Here is a 17,316-nt window from a genome sequence, read left to right as displayed (position 1 = left end):
GCATTCCCGTGATTCTTTGAGGAACCGATGGCTCTGTCAGCTTTGGGCTCCCCGAAACTTCAAAAGCGTCACGCGCGCACGTTGCATGGATGTTGGTGCCGTACTGCCATCGCGTACGTACGGTTCGGCGGGTTCGCCGGACGGCCGGATCAATCTGACGCCGTCAGTTCCAACAATCCAACAGTCCAACTTGTTCAGTAGTAAAAAAAAAAAACATTCCCAATGAGATTAGACCATGAATGAAATGTGTAGGATCAGTGAATGAAGCGTGTGACATTTGAATCGGTACTTGTTGCTAAAAAGGTTCACGCAACTTAATTTTTCATACGAGTACTTCATCTGTTAATTTTTTTTATTTGAAATTAAATGCATCTAACATTGACAAACTCCGTAGAGAAAATATATTATCTATTTTTTGACAACATATTATATCTATTAAGGGGTTATGAGGTTGTACTTATGCAGAGTATTCTATATTTATACACTTTTTTAGATAAAAATATCAATATCTACCATATTCCTACCTCCGACGTGAAAAGAATGTAACTATGGGTTGCGTGCCATGAAAAAGTGGTTTACGTTTGACCAAATTTTTAGTGAATAATATTTATAGTTATGTCTTTAAATTAATTTATTATAAAAATATATTTCGTAATTAATCTGATGGTATTTATTTGGTATCATAAATATAGATATTTTTTATCTATAATTGATTAAACTTAAGGTATTAAAACGTGACACTGTGCTAAAATTGTATTCTTTTGGGGATGTAGATAGTAAAACGGTAAATCATGAAAATATACTTCATAACATATGGTTCGCTAGGCGGGCCGGAGCGATCTAATTGTGCTTGTGTTGATATGTAAATGCTATTTTTGTTTTTCTTTGTTGGTCATATTTAAAATAGTTTCACCTATATTAAACTATAAATCCCTTGCAATTTCAAGTGAAGGTTGTACTCGCACCGCGTAGCTGACATATTTTATGGCGAATTCAATAAAGTTAATGTGACATGCCAATGTTAGATGAATTTTGTATAAATTTAGTTAAAGTTAAAAAATCATTTAAAACAAAAATAAAGTGAGGTGCATTTTAATATTTAAACTGATATAGGAGTATGTAATTCATGTAATTTTCCACTCCACTTTGTGATGCAAGGAAACGTGATAAATGTATCTGGCTCTCCCAACTTTGCTAAAGCCAACAAACCAACTAACCAAGTGATCATATGAACACAATTAACCTTGTTGCGGTGATCATCCCATATGACCGTATACTCAAGCATCTACCCATTATGTTCATCCATTCCGAATGGAAGGAGTATGATACCGCATCATTGCAGTAATCATCTCAAGGCGTTCACGTCATGATGATAACGATTCTACTTGATGACATACTGATTACGGAATTCAAACCTACTACGTTGAAGCATAACATTCACGAATTTATTTCCGTGGATGCGGATGAGATCAGACACTACACTATTTTTTCTTGCAAAAACCAAGAGAATTAAATTTAATCCGAATTTTCAGGGGAAAAAAAGAAAACAGTATGGAGAAAATAAAAAACGGCACCACTCTTGTGGCCCCTACTCCTACTAGCTAACGGTAACAGTGACGGGGCGCGCGAGAGTTCAGGAACAGCGAGTCAGCGAGACTGCGAGAGGCAATTCCGCCTGCCGCAATTCAACACGCGAGGCTAAAAAAACAATTCGAAAATCGACCCCCCCGACCTACGCGAGAAAACAACAAATCAGCCGCTCAGGAAGAGCGAAAGGCCAGCGCACAGTCGCCCGGCGACCCGTGGCGGAGGCCAAAACCCCGCGCCGCATTGCGCCGAAACCCTCCGATTCGGCCCGGGCCGAGCTCGAATCCGTGCAATCTAGACGCCGGCGGGCTTGATCTGAGCCGGGGCCGCCGCGCGCCGGCGAGGAATGGGGAGCGTGGACGGCGGGGCCGAGGGGATCCACGAAGGTGAGCCGTGTGCTGATTTGGATGCACTTTGGGTTGCGGAATTCGAGCCAGCCAGCTCAAATGTTTGGGTTAGGGAGTCTTCTCATGATTTTGGTCACCGATGGACTGCTCTTGTTTTCTGTTTATTGAGCTGAATTTTAGCTTGACGGTCTCATTGTTTTTTTTCTCGAATACGCACAAGCCATGCGTATCATTGTATTAGGTAAAAAGAGTTTGAGCAATACAAGCCGTTCCACGGCCGCGTTAGTGTTTTGCAACTGCTACATTTTGAAACAAACAACATTCAAGGTGACCATCCCACCTACAGGCGAGCCAATGTTTCAAGCCCTGGTGCGCCGGCGTCGATCCACCGATCGGCCTCGGTCTTGACTAGCTGCAGCACCTTGTTCACCGATGAGGATGCCTCCCTGAAGCACCTGGCGTTTCGTTCCTTCCAGATGGTCCAGCAGACTAGCGCAAACAGTGAGTCAATGTCTCGGCGCCGGACACCATTGTATGTCGCTCGCAATCGTCGCCACCATCGCAATGTTGTAGCTGCGGCTGGTTGTGGCAATGGGCGTTGCAAGGCTTGGAGAATGTGGAACCAGACCTCTCTGGTGAAGGGACACTCGGCCAGGATATGATCAATGGTTTCACGCCCTTGGTCGCAGAGGTAGCACATCTCCCTTGCTTTTAGCCCGAGCCTAGCTCTCCTGTCTCCGGTCCAGTGGCGTCGTCTGAATGCCAGCCAAAGAAAGATCTTGATCCGCAGTGGAGCCCAAGTTTTCCAAATGAGTTTGTGACCCAAGAACGGAGTGGATGCTGAATGCAGCATGTAGTAGGCAGATTTCGCCAAGTAAGCTCCATCGTTGGCCCAACGCCAAACGGTTTGGTCTGGTTGATCGTTGAGCTGTATGTCTTGCAGCATATCCCACAGTGCCAGGTACTCATGGATAGCTTGCATTGATACTCCTCCAGAGATGGACTGCACCCAGGACCTGTTGAGCAGACCCTGCCGCACGGTCTGTCTTCTGCGTGTTCTCGGAGGCACGAACTGACATAAGCATGGAGCAATGTCTGGGACGGATTCACCGTGTATCCACTTATCTTCCCAGAACAGTGCCTGACGTCCATCACCAATCAGCGTGTAAGTGGAGGCCTTGAAGAACGCCAGGACTTCAGGTGATGTCTTGATCGGCAGCTGACTCCACGCCCTATCCTGATCAGTCTTTTGGAGCCACAGCCACCGTGCTTGCAATGCAAAATCGGCGAGCTTTAAGTTGCTGACGCCTAGCCCCCCCAACTCCGTCGGCCTACAGACGGTCGCTCAAGCCACCATGCATTTTCCCTGGACCGAGGCATCCGATCCCGCCCAGAAAAATCTCCAGCATATGGTGTCAATCTCCTTCCTCGCCCATGGCGGCAGATTCTCCGCCATCATCGCGTAGATCGGTACCGCACGTAGCACCGATTTAATCCACACGAGCCTTCCGCTTCTGGCCATCAGGTTGCCGTGACATGGTGGCATCTTCCTCGCCACGCCCACGACGGCCGATTGGAAGTGGGACTTAGGTATTTGCTTTGTGCTCAGTGGGAGGCCGAGATACCTGATGGGGAACTGCTGCACTTGACATCCCAGAATGGACACAATCTCCTCCAGTGAATCTTCCCCGCCATAGATCGGCGTGATGGAGCACTTTGCCAAGTTAGTTTTCAGGCCTGAGGCTTCGCCGAAGATGTGCAAGATTTGCTTAACAGCCCTTGCCTCTTGGACATGTGGACGGATGAATAGGATGACATCATCGGCGTATAGGCTGCACTGAAACTTGATTTCAGGCGGCTCCATCTTCCTCATTACCCCATCAACGGCCGCTTTTTGGAACAGCCGTTGTAGCACGTCCATAGCTATGATGAAGAGCATTGGGGACAAAGAGTCACCCTGGCGCACACCTCTGAGGTGCCTGATTGGTGGCCCTTTTTGGCCATTGAGGATGATTCTGGAGGTTGCAGTACTCAGCAGCGTTTCGATCCACCTGCGCCAAGTTTGGCCGAACCCCCAAGCGTGTAATGTGTCTAGTAGGAAGGGCCAAGACAAAGTGTCAAAGGCTTTTGAAATATCCAATTTCAGCAGCAGCATGGGCACTTTCTTCTTTCTGATAAGCACCGCCGCCCTCTGTAAGTATTTGTAATTGTCATGGATTGATCTTGTTCTGATGAAGGCATTCTGATTAGTGGCGATCAGCTCATGCAGCCTTGGAGCGAGCCGTAGTGCTAGCAGCTTGGAGATTAGCTTCGCAAAGCTATGGATCATCGTTATGGGCCAGAATTCGGCAGGACAATTGGCACCCACCTTCTTGGGCAGCAGTACCACTAGAGCATTGTTGAGCTTGTCCATGCTGCGGGTGTTCCCCTGGCTGAATGCTTGAACTGCAGCCATTACCTCATTAGAGATGGTGCTCCAACTTGACTTGTAGAATGCTCCTGTGAAGCCATCCGGTCCAGGTGCTCGATCGCTTGGCATGGCTCTGATAGCAGCCCATACTTCCTCGGTAGTGATTGCTGCTTCTTGGTCGCTGAGGTCGAGAGGCTGAATCCCTAGTGCCTGAAAGTTCAGCGTCATCCCTCCCGAGGTTGCAGTCCCAAAAACAACGGCGAAGTGGTCGTGCAGAGCTTGCTGCATGCCAGCCTGATCGGCGATCATTTGGCCATGCACCGTCAGAGCCGGTATGAAGCTTCTTCTCTTCCGTCCCCGAGCAATGAGGTGGAAGTAAGCCGTGTTGGCATCCCCCTCCCTGAGCTGTCGGACTCGTGATTTCTGTCGCGCCATGGTACGTTCCAGGGATGATAACCCCAAGCAGCGCATCTTCATTCGCTTCCGTAGCCCGAGCTCTTCCTCCGAAAGCTGCCTGCGTTCTTGCGCTCTGTCAAGCCGTAGCACAAGCTCTCGAGCCAACAACAACTGCTCTCTGATTCCACCTATCTTTGTTGCGGACCAACGCTGTAGCTCACGCACCAGCGCCCTGAGCATGCCGTCAAGGCCAGACAAGGGGTCATGGGGCCAGATTGGCCACTGCCAGGCATTGGCCACAACTTCCGCATAGTCGTCGAACTTGGGCCAAAATAGCTCGAAATGGAATCTCGCCTTGGACATCTGGCCCATGTTGGTTTGTAGCAGCAAGGCACAGTGATCCGAAGCATCAGTTCCCAGAGCGCGAAGGTGAGAGTTTGGGAATCTCTCGTCCCAGTCGATGGACACCAGTACTCTGTCGAGGCGCACTAGCGTTGGGATGTCCCTCTCATTACTCCAGGTGAAGCACCGACTGTGGAGATGAAGGTCTTGGAGTTCTAGAGCGGCAACAGTTCGCTTGAAGCGGCGCAAGTTGGCTCTGTCAATTCTGTCATTGCTCTTGTCCGCTTCATGCAAAATTAGATTGAAGTCCCCGATCACAGCCCATGGCCCTGGAGCAGCGTCACGTATGGCTTCAAGCTCCTCGAGGAAGATCAGTTTGTCCCCATCCTCCTGCAGTCCATATACTGTGGTGAGCCACTAGCTGGCCTGTGCTTCGCTTGTTGCTGAGAGGTTTCACAGCAACGGTGACTGAGAAGCAGCCAATTAGGACCTCAGTGAAAGCTACGTCGCAGCACTGCCCAGCGACAAGGATTCCTCCGCGAGTACTAGAAGCAGGCAAATACGCAAACTCACTGAAGCCTACTCCAAGCAAAGAGAATACAGTGTATTGTGAAATTACATCCAGTTTTGTCTCCTGCAGACACACGATCGTCGGCCGGATGCCACCGACTAGAGTACGAACACAGTCTCGCCGGGCCTTCGCGTTGAGACCGCACACGTTCCATGACAAGATAGTTGTATTATCCATTGGTGATTACGACTGTGCGGTTGAAGGCCGCACTAGGCCCTGGCAGCCAAGGGTCGCCTCGTTGTTCTGACAGCCCTCGTCCTGACGGTCGGGAACAACTCGTCAAGTGCAGCGACGTGGCTCGCAGAGAGGTTGGAATCGAAGAAGGAGTCCAGTGATTGCTGTGACGCCGGCGGCAGAGCAAACTGCAGAGTGCTTCCCATCTTCTTCTGGAGCAGCACCTCACCCCTCCTGGGTGCTGGGATATGCCCCATCTGCTGTGCGGCAATGCGGCGGCTCCGTAGAGGCACGGGCAGCATCTTAGCTTGCGTTTTTTGCTTTGGCGGTGAGCGAATGAGTGGCGATTGCCGTTTAAGCTGAACCGCGTTGGTGAACGTGGCGAGCCTTTGGGCAGCCTCTGCCGTCGTCGGTGTTGCCTTGTCGGAGATGCCCCTAGGAGTGAGCATGGCGACTGCTGGGCTGGCCATCGAGTCTGCGTCATTTGCCGGCTGGGCATGCAAGGCTGTAGGAGGCGTCGAGTCTGCGTCATTTGTCGGCTGTGCATGCAAGGCTGTAGGAGGCGTTTGGGCGATTTGGGACCCAGTGCGTTCGATGATCGTCGCCGTGGCTGCCTGCTCAGTAGTCGCTTCGCTCGCATCTTGGGCCGCGTCGGCCGCGGGGGCAGAAACGAACCCGTGGTCCATGGCGGGCTGCTCGGGCGGCTGACGATCTCCGTCCAGCATTGCTTTTGCGGTCGTCTGTCCTGGTCCAGCCGGGGCCGCATCGTCGTTGTCTTGTGATGGCTCAGTCTCATTTGGGATCAACACCGAGGGGTGCGCCTGCTTTGTATCTTGCCTGTTTGGTGGGGTCGACACCATGGGTAGGCCTGCCTCAAAGACCATGAGGTCCAAGGCAAGGTGTCGCTCTGTGTCGTTTACAGCAACGGAATGAATTCCGATTTCAAGCTAGCACTGGTCTTGGCAAGGTATTGTGCTGCTTTTTCGTTCTTTTGCATCTTCCTGCAATACCTCTGGCAGAGTATCCTTTTTTTCGGCGCTACCCGACGGCAATTGTGTCTGCCCGAGATGCGCTGGAACTGCGGCGCGATTTGCGGTGATGACGTTGTTGCTGACGTTTCTTGTCAAGCCCCCATGCACGCCGGCCCCGTTGTCGTTCATCGGGGCCTCTCCGTCGGCGACGCCTCGGTTGCATCGGAACCCCCGAATGTGGGGCCTGGTTCCCCGGTGGAAGTGGTGCCCTTTCGGGGTTGCCGTCGTGGTCGTTGTCGCCGTCGTCGGACTCCGGCGGTGAAGGCAGTGGCGACGGGTTGGCCGGGTCGAAGTCGTAAACGTTCCGGATATGCACGAGAACGCGGTAGCTGAGGACGTCTTTCCACCGGAGGTATGGAGGAAGGTTGCCGAAGTGGAGGTTGTTCACCGTGGCGCCCACGATCTCGTTCTCGGCGATGTTCAACCACACCACCTTTGGGATGGCCCTTGGGTTGCACGTCTAGGCCGAGAGCTTGTATGCGAAGAGGTCAGACTTGTCAGCGGAGTGCAGATGGAAGGACTGTAGCCAGCAGCTGGGAGCCAAGATTTTGGCCGCCGTGTCCTCGCTCCAGGCGTGTGGGGGAACTCCCTCGAGCTCGATGGCGACCTTGAACTTCATCGTTGCTGTTTCCGCGTGAGCCAGGCGCGTCCATGGACGCAGCACCAACCACGTCCCGGGCACATGCAACGGCGACGCGGCCAGGATTCTGTCCCGGACCTGCATGGACTGGCACCGGACCAGGAAGTTCTCTGGGTAGAACGGCGCGACAGAGAATGAGCCCTCAGCCACACCGTCAATGCTCCGCATGGCACGCGCTGCGTCGGCGATGGACACGATGCGCGTCGCATCAGCCGCCATGGCCGTGAGAGCCAGCCGAAGACCTGCCTCGGCGTCGTCGATGACCGCGCCGCGCTGAATGATGACCGTGCTCTCCCATTGCCGCTCCTCTGGGTGACCAGGTGGTAGGTGCTCGCGGTCATCCGCGAAGGAGCTGTCGGCGGCCGCCGGGGGAGGGGAGCCTGGTGGGGTGGTCTCGGTCGCCTGGGACCCGGCCGGAGTGCCCGGACTGACTGGGCCGCGTCGAGCCCTGACGAACCGCTCCTGTCCGCGATCACCGCCCCGGCTGGCGCCCTGCGCCGGCGACCTTGGCCGCTTGCACTCCCGTGCCAGGTGCCGGAATCCGCAGCACTTCCAACATCTCAGCGGCAACTGGCAATTGGCGAGCCGATGGGAGAAGGATAGGCAGTTGAGACACCTGTCGCGCATGGCGTCGGGGATCCGTCGGCGGCGGGGAGCCCGATGGCCGGCGTTCGCGACCCACTGCGCGTTGGTGATGGTGGTGCTGTGGTCGTCCGGTTTCCTGGAGAGCACCTCCCTCCAGCCGTCCGTATCCGGTGGCGAGATCCGTCGGCGACCTCGTGCTGGGACGCGGGGGCCGAGGCGAAGGTGTGCAGGTACGCGTTCCGCGACGGCGCCAAGGCGTTGGCTTGTCGGAATGCGCGCGCCTCCGTCGCCCCGGCTGCCTAGACGTTGCTGGGCGGGGATGCACCCAAGGGGTTCCGCCGACCCGAACCCGCCGGATGGGCGCCTGGGCTTCCGCTTGCGCCTGCCCCGCTTGCGACGCGCTGGGAGGGCGTTGTCTTCCCGCACAGTCTCCGCCGGCTGCGTCTCGACGGCACAGGTGTGCGGCTGGGAAGTGGTCCCTGCCTCCAGGCCTGCCTGTGCCGGAGAGCCCCGGCGGACGACGTCGAGGAAGGATGGTTTCGCCGACGGCGCGGCCTCGGCCTCGCTCTCGTAGTCGGAGTAGGTTGCGTCGTCCGACCAACGCATGGTCTTGGAGCGCCCTGAGTTGCCGCCGGGGAAGAAGGGTGTTGCGTGGGGAGAGAGGGGAGAGCGGTGGGGCTGGGTGGCCGGCGGCGCCGGGTTGGCGGCCGGCGGGCTGGTGGGTTCGGGGGGGTGGGGGGAACGGAGGAACTCCATCTCCGGTCTCATTGTTTGAATCTCAGTGTTTGATAGTTTAGCTATATTTATTGACTTAGCATCAGTGTGACCTTAGTTGTTGTGCTTCCGTTTGTTCTGAGATTTTAGTTTGGAGCTGTCGAGCAGTCGAGCTCGGAGTTGCCATTTCCTCCTTTTTTTTGTCATATTTACATCACACGGTGCTATAAAATCCTTGTAGCTAATCGGCGCGCGCAGTTGATCAAATGGATGAATGCCTTACTCCCGGAATTCAGTTTGCCTCCGGATTCGACAGATGAAGAACTACGAGAGCTGCTCAGTGACGGCGTGGTCCTGTGCCGTGTTGTGAACACACTCATCCCGGGGGTTCTCGAGGCAAGTCTTTTTTTTTTCTTGGACAGTATGTGTTGCTTTTGTTTTTTGTTGCGCTGTGGAGATGTTGATGTTTGTGCTTTGAGTGTGGTCATTTTTGGTCAGGGATCCTGGGAGGGTTATGCACCGTCAGATCAGAGGTTAAGCAATGTGAAGAAATTCCTCTCAGTGGTTGCTGATATGGGGCTGCCAGGTTTCAGTGTGAAAGATCTTGATGAGGTGAGGGTTCTGTTATCAGTTGTCATAATTTTGAAGTTGGTATGCACGCCAGAACTCGAAATTGGCATACTTTTGAAGCTCAATTCGTATTGCATAGATGCTGTTTTTGATGCAGTATTTCATAGTAGGGTGCCTAGCATTGTCGGACATGTTTTTCAACTTTTTGACATTTTCCAGTTACGTACAGACAAATAAAAGTTTGGAATGTACATCTATATGTGATCCCTTTCCTTTGTTTTTGGTGTAAATGCGTTCTTGATATCTTCGCAATGTGTAGCTGTGATTGAACTGCAGAAATAGCTTAAAGATCTGGTTCCACGGTAAATATACTTGATTTTGTTAGTTCCTTTTTTTACTATGCTGATTGCTTTCACGAAGGAGGCCTTCAACTATAAATATGATGGACGGTTGCTTTAAATCTTATGTCACAACATAGCTATAGAACCTTGTAACATGTCATTTTATTCGAATGTTTTTATGTTGCTGAGGCTCACGAGTCACGAGCACGGGAACATGGACTAAAATTCCATATTTTATCTATTTGCGCACTATAAGATAGGGAGTACTCTTAGATGTGACATACTGTTTCCCTAGTTCGTGCACTCCTGGTTGTCACATTCTGTTAACTTCTAGGCTTGATGATTACAGGGATTAATGTCTTCTGTAGTGGAATGTCTCTTGGTTTTGAGGGACAGTGTGGATCCTAAATTAGGTGGTAATATTCCACCAGATGTTACCATAACTCCTTCGAGAAAACAATGGGGAGTTCCAGAAATGGACAAGCCTCAAGTTCCTGGTGCAGCACTAGGGAAAATATCCCCTGCAGAGGACAAGAGAAATGGCGTTGCAGATCCCAAAGCCCATCAGAAAACTCCTATCTTTTCTGGTAGATTTATTTCACACAAGCTTTCAAGAATCATCCAGAAATGAGATATTCAGATTACACCTTAGATAGTTTTAATTCATTACAAACTGCAAACTCAGTAATCACTATTATTTTAATATCATTTCCAAGCTGCACATCCACAATATTATAACATTTTCCACTTTGTATAGCGCCATTCATTGTATTGGAGTGCAGATTTCATATCTGTTTAATCTGTGGGGGATCGTTATGTATCCTGCAGGACAACAGTTTCGTGAAGTTTTTCAATTAAAACGCGGATCATACTCCGATCTTCCTGCTGCCAAGATTTCAGAGATGATGCACTCTAATAGCTTAGATGTAAGTTCTTCAAGAATATTGCCCAAAGTTGTTGAATTATGTTACCCTGCTATCTGGTGTCCCAGTCGTAACATTAGTAATCTTCTTGCAGAATGCATCCACACAGTCGCTTATTAGTGTTGTTAATGGCATTTTGGATGAAAGCATAGAAAGGAAAAAGGGAGAAATACCACATGTATGTGTTCATTTTGTACTACATCACTATCTTTCCATTAATGATTGTTTACAACAGTGCTTAACTTTGACTGCCTCATCTCAGCGTGTAGTTTACTTACTGAGGAAAGTCGTTCAAGAGATTGAGCGTCGTCTCTGTATTCAAGCAGAGCACATAAGAAGTGTAAGAGAATCTGCTTAAAACATGAATTTTCCTTTTAGGCACACAAATTCACAATGAGTCAAATACCTTATACTGCAGCAAAATGTTATCATCAAGACAAGAGAACATAAGTACTGTTCAAAAATTAAAGCACTTGAAATATTGGTAAATGGCACAAATGAAGAAAACCAGGTAATAATTCATTTGGTTGATTAGTTAGACAAATTATGTGTGTTTAAAAGTTTTTACGTCGTTTAATATTAACATGTAGTTTCTCTCTTCAGATGGCAATAAACAGGCTTCATATAGTCAAGGTTTGATCCTCATCCGATACATTATAATTTTCTATGTTTTGAAACTTTTCTCTTTATTCCATGCATTATGTATGCTTCAGTAATAACATAAAGATCTTTGAACTGTCAATTACATAATATCTGATATGATAAAAAGGATGAGCCTCTATGTTTTGAAACTTTTCTCTTTATTCCATGCATTATGTATGCTTCAGTAATAACATAAAGATCTTTGAACTGTCAAATACATAATATCTGATGTGATAAAAAGGATGAGCCAATAAACACCACTATTTTACTTTTACCACTTCTACTGTTAGTAGAACTTATGGTAGCAGATATAGTAATATATAAAATGATGTATCCTCAAATTGTCAGATATTATGTATCTAATGTCATAAAAAAATGACACAATAAACATCTATGTTTTACCACTTAAGTTAGTAATTAGTAGAAGTTGTGGTGGTCTATGAATATGATTAATGTTATTATATCTTTTTCTTCTTTCAGAATGAGAAGTCAAAAATCGAAGAGAGAAGAAAACTCAGTGAGCAAGATGTTCATCGATTGATGAAAGAGAAAGAACATTCTGAAAACATTATAGCGAACCTAAAGAAAGATATGGAAGCCATGAATAGATTGCATGAGCAGCAACTTGAGCAAATTGAAAGAAAGGCAAAGGAAATGGAGGAGCAACTAACCACCAGAATGAAAGAAGTAGAGTGTCTCTTGCTACAATCGAATAAGAAAGTTGAAGAAGTTGAGACTGCTTCCAGGCTAAAATCACAGTTATGGGATAAGAAAGAGAACAATTTTCAAAGTTACATGGATAATCAACAATTAATTATCAAGGTTTGTTCACCAGCAGTGATTCCTTTTGTTTTAGTTTTAATCCAATTTTTGTGTCTTTTACTTTCTTTACAATCCATTACTTAAAAAATGCAGGACATAAGAATATTGTCACGATCATATGAAAATGATATGCATGCACTTCAAATGCAGTGGAGAAATGAGATCTCTAACTTGGGTATGTTTTCTTTTGTAATATGCTATACAAAATTTCATAGTAAAGTCTATATAATACGTTTGTCCTTTTGATGTTAAAAACCTGTGTAGGATCTGGGTTAAAATGTTTGGTTGATGCTGCTGAAAATTACCATAAAGTCTTGGCAGAGAACCAAAAGTTATTTAATGAAGTGCAAGAACTAAAAGGTATTTGTTTCCAAATGTTTTTTTTACCTTAAACTCTAAGTATAGATATTATAATCATGTTTTAATCTTGTCATTTTCTTTCAGGTAATATAAGAGTATATTGTCGTGTCAGGCCTTTTCTTTCTGGTCAAGATAAAAAGTCTACCACAATTGACTATATGGGGGAAAATGGTGAGCTACTTATATCAAATCCATTTAAGCAAGGGAAGGATGGACACAGGATGTTCAAGTTTAATAAAGTGTTTAGTCCATTTGCTTCTCAAGGTATGTTTTCTTTTAACTTGAAACTATCTGATTATTTATTATCACATCTGTATTGTTATAGTCTGATTATTCTCTATAATTTTACAGCTGAGGTTTTTTCTGACATACAACCACTAATCAGATCAGTCCTCGATGGATTTAACGTTTGCATTTTTGCATATGGCCAGACTGGTTCTGGAAAAACATACACTATGGTACTGTAGGATCAATCATAATAAAAACATTGTTATCACTACAATAGTAATGTTACTAATTATGTTGTTACTATTTATTCTTTAGAGTGGGCCTAGCACATCGAAGCAGGATTGGGGTGTCAATTATCGAGCTTTGAATGATTTGTTTAATATTTCACTAAGTAGGAGAAATGCCTTCTCATATGAGGTGGGGGTACAGATGGTTGAGATATACAATGAGCAAGTCCGTGATCTGCTATCAAATGATATTGCACAGAGAAGATATCCTTTTTGAACTATCACTTTAGCTTTTTTCATTACATTTATTATCTTCAAAATATTAATATATGAAACATTGATGTTATTCTTGCATCTGGCAAAATATTTTTTCTTTAACATAAATAAACACTTGGGATTTGGAGCACTTCTCAACCCAATGGGCTTGTTGTTCCAGATGCAAGCTTGCACTCAGTTAAGTCGACATCTGATGTATTAGACTTGATGGAAATTGGGCAAGCAAATAGAGCGGTTGGTTCAACAGCGCTAAATGAGCGAAGTAGTCGGTCACACAGGTTAGTCACACCAATAACTATTTTTTTTCTCTACATGTACTTTAGTATTGTATCTTATTTTGAATATTTTATTTGCAGTATTCTAACTGTACATGTTCGAGGGTTGGATTTGAAGAATGGATCCACCTCTAGGGGTTGTTTGCATCTTATTGATCTTGCTGGTAGTGAGAGGGTGGAGAAGTCTGAAGTAACCGGGGATAGATTAAAAGAAGCGCAGTACATTAACAAATCACTCTCTGCATTAGGCGATGTGATTTTTGCTTTGTCACAGAAAAGTGCCCATGTGCCTTATAGAAACAGCAAACTAACACAAGTTCTTCAAAGTTCTTTAGGTAATCGTATTTATTTACTACCAGTAAATTATAGGTGTTAAATAGATTTATGTGAATCTTGTTAATATTTATAATTTTATATTACCTTTTGTTTTCTGCCAGGCGGACAAGCAAAAACTCTAATGTTTGTCCAAATAAATCCTGATGTTGAGTCATATTCAGAAACTATAAGCACTTTAAAGTTTGCTGAAAGGGTGTCTGGAGTTGAGTTAGGTGCTGCGAGAAGTAATAAGGAGGGAAAGGATATAAAAGAGTTATTTGAACAGGTTCTTTTACTTCTTTTTGACTTGTCACTAACTGTAGTTTGTTTCTCATTATGTTTGACTGTCTGAGCAATTTTTTTTTTATAAATAATATACTAAAAAAGGGCAAACTTTTATATGAATGCTATGTTAGTATTTACCAAGGTTCGACTTCTTGTCCCAGCTTTTCTACGAATGCTATGTTAGTATTTATATCAAAGCATGGTTTGCATACTACGATCACTTCTTGTCCCAGCTCTTGAATCAAGTTTAAAGCTCAAGTGATTTTAGTAGTTAGTTATTCAAAGGTTTGGTGTACATAAACTGGTTTTGATTAATCTTTGCATGATCAGCTGGTGTTAATATAGTATTTGTGGAACACATTCTTTTTTTTTGTGAAACTATTGTAGATTCTTTCTAGGCTCTTGCTATGTGAGTTTTCTGTAGTTTTTTTTAGTATTTGTTTCGTAACAGATAGACCAGTCACCAGTCGCAGAACATCCACAATGCTACATACATACTAAGTTACTAGCATATCCTTTTTCTTTGTGAAACCATACCCTTGGATCAATCATAAAATGGAAACTAAAAGGGAAAATATCAAGTCTGAACCTTCTTCACACTATTATAATCTCCAAAGTTTGTATAGTTTTAGATATATGGAAAACCAGGGCTAATAGTAGAGATGCTGATAATGATGTAATATTTTAAATTTACATTTTGCATGTGATGCCTGTCTTTTGCTTTGAATATCTCAGTTTTGAAACTACATCAGTTTGAAACAGCAACATTTTACATATTTTATCCAGGTTGCGTCTTTGAAAGACACAATTTCACGCAAAGATATGGAAATAGAGCAGCTCCAAGTCATCAAAGACAAAGTAAAATCCCCAAATTTATTGTTAGATAGAAATGAGACTGGCTTGACGAAGATTACGGTAGACCAACCTAGCCAACTATTATCAGGCAAACGGATGCTTAAGTCTAGTGACAGAGTTTTATCAGATCCTCAGAGTTATGGTGAGGTGAATGGAGATTCTAACCATAATCTGACGGATACTGCACCAGCGAGCTTAGATGAAGCAGAATATGAGGACAATGCATCCGATGATGGTTTATCAGGCGAAACCGAGAATTACAATTCAGCTGCTGAGATGACAGTGGAACGGCTGTAAGTCATCTAGACTTCCGTTCACTTCTTGTAAAATATCATTTACTTGTTAATTCTCTCTCTTTTTTTCATTATATTCACTTTATCATCACAGCAATAGCAAGAATGATAACTTATTTGGTAATGTTAAAAATATTGCAGGCATAGATTTCCATCAAGAATAAGCAGATTCACTCTCACAAAAAACGGGCAACCATCTATGTCTAGATCAAAATCAAAGGATGCTAAGACTCCAAGTATGTATTCTAAGCCAATCAGGCACACAACTACTTTAGCATGTTAGGCTATAATTACCAATTCTAAAAAAGGGTTATACTATTTGAATAGGTAATACAAAAGCTCCATCTAGCCAGTTCACAGGAGGTTCTTCAGTCAGGGGGTCTAAAAGATGGCAGTAGTACGGTCATGTTGCTCGTTTTGATGTGCATTGTAATTGAAATGTGAATTTGATGGGTAGTTGTAGGACTATTTTATGATTGTAACTTTAGAGAATGATAGACATTCTGCTGGCAGAAGATTTGAAACCTTCGTTTGATCATTTGCTTATGCCGAGCAAAACACCAAACAATGCTCGATTGTATGTGAAACATTCTGACCTGTGACCATTTGAAGAGGCTGGTGCGCCTCCGGAGCTGTATATATACCACCACCAAATTGTCGGCTGAAAATTTCCAGTTTGATTGCATCCTGGAAGTATTGAGCTTTTCTCACGATTCTCATTTCATATAACACATCGGTTTTCAATTTTCTTGAAACATGTTTCTGTTTCTTTTTTATAAGCATGGAAAACTCCATTACATAGAAACACGTTCTGTTTCTGGCAACGAATTTGTTCAGTGCTGCCACTGGTACAAATAATTTGTCAGAGGAATCTCATATATTCTGCTACCTACACATAAGAGTGTATTTTGGTTTTCAATTTTGTTGAAACACGATTCTGTTTTTGGCAACGATTTTGTTCAGAGCTGCCACTGGTACAAATATAGGGATTGTGATTTGACTATTTGAGAAACACGAGAGGATTAGGAGTGGATAAGGAGAGACAGACACATGCGACGCCGATGCACTCATGTGCGATTGGGAGCTGAGAGATTCTAGGTAAACATTGGTGAATGGCAATTTGGATGGGCCTAGGAAGCCCTTGATGGAGTGTGGTGGAAGGAGGCCGGTAAGCTACAACTTTTTGATAAAAAGATGACAAGAAAATGACGAAAATAAAATGCAACTAACATATACACATGTGCCTACTTGATATATACACAATCACAACAACAACAAAGCCTTTAAGTCCCAAATAAGTTGGGGTAGGCTAGAGTTGAAACCCAACAAAAGCAATCAAGGTTCAGGCACGTGAATAGCTGTCTTCCAAACATTCCTATCTAAGGCTAAGTCTTTGGGTATATTCCATCCTTTCAAGTCTCCTTTTATTGCCTCTACCCAAGTCAACTTTGGTCTTCCTCTGCCTCTCTTCACGTTACTATGTTGACTTAGGATTCTACTATGCACCGGTGAATATGGAGGTCTCCGTTGCAAACCATCTCAACCGGTGTTGGACAAGCTTTTCTTCAATTGGCGCTACCCCTAATCTCTCACGTATATCATCGTTCCGAACTCGATCCCTTCTTGTATGACTGCAAATCCAACGCAACATACGCATTTCCACGACACTTAGCTGTTGAATATGTCGTCTTTTCGTAGGCCAACATTCTGCACCATACAACATAGCAGGTCTAATCGCTGTCCTATAAAACTTGCCTTTTAGCTTCTGTGGTACCCTTTTGTCACATAGGACACCAGACGCTTGCCGCCACTTCATCCACCCTGCTTTGATTCTATGGCTAACATCTTCATCAATATCCCCATACCTCTGTAGCATTGATCCTAAATATCGAAAGGTATCCTTCCTAGGCACTACTTGACCTTCCAAACTAACATCTTCCTCCTCCTGAGTAGTAGTGCCGAAGTCACATCTCATATACTCAGTTTTAGTTCTACTAAGTCTAAAACCTTTCGACTCCAAAGTCTCCCGCCATAACTCCAGTTTCTGATTCACTCCTGTCCAGCTTTCATCAACTAGCACTACATCATCCGCGAAAAGCATACACCA

The 17,316-nt window shown here is 45.5% G+C and overlaps 1 protein-coding gene across 1 annotated transcript; it reads left to right on the top strand.

Annotated features, from left to right (window-relative positions):
• Positions 1-1,696: 1,696 nt before the first annotated feature.
• Positions 1,697-15,888, top strand: LOC136512605 (kinesin-like protein KIN-14K). Its single transcript, XM_066506564.1, has 21 exons — positions 1,697-1,973; positions 9,039-9,193; positions 9,296-9,409; positions 10,058-10,295; positions 10,537-10,634; positions 10,726-10,809; positions 10,894-10,971; positions 11,050-11,142; positions 11,235-11,264; positions 11,754-12,095; positions 12,189-12,270; positions 12,360-12,455; positions 12,540-12,719; positions 12,807-12,913; positions 12,999-13,175; positions 13,301-13,464; positions 13,543-13,796; positions 13,899-14,062; positions 14,848-15,209; positions 15,351-15,445; positions 15,537-15,888. The coding sequence occupies exons 1-21, from the start codon at positions 1,934-1,936 to the stop codon at positions 15,605-15,607; spliced, it is 3,024 nt and encodes a 1,007-aa protein (XP_066362661.1). The 5' UTR covers positions 1,697-1,933; the 3' UTR covers positions 15,608-15,888.
• The last annotated feature ends 1,428 nt before the right edge of the window (positions 15,889-17,316 follow it).

The sequence above is a fragment of the Miscanthus floridulus genome, chromosome 16 (genome assembly GCF_019320115.1).
Source record: "Miscanthus floridulus cultivar M001 chromosome 16, ASM1932011v1, whole genome shotgun sequence".
Taxonomy (NCBI): domain Eukaryota; kingdom Viridiplantae; phylum Streptophyta; class Magnoliopsida; order Poales; family Poaceae; genus Miscanthus; species Miscanthus floridulus.
The sequence above is the reverse complement of the archived record's forward strand: the minus strand, read 5'-3'. Positions and strand labels throughout refer to the sequence as shown.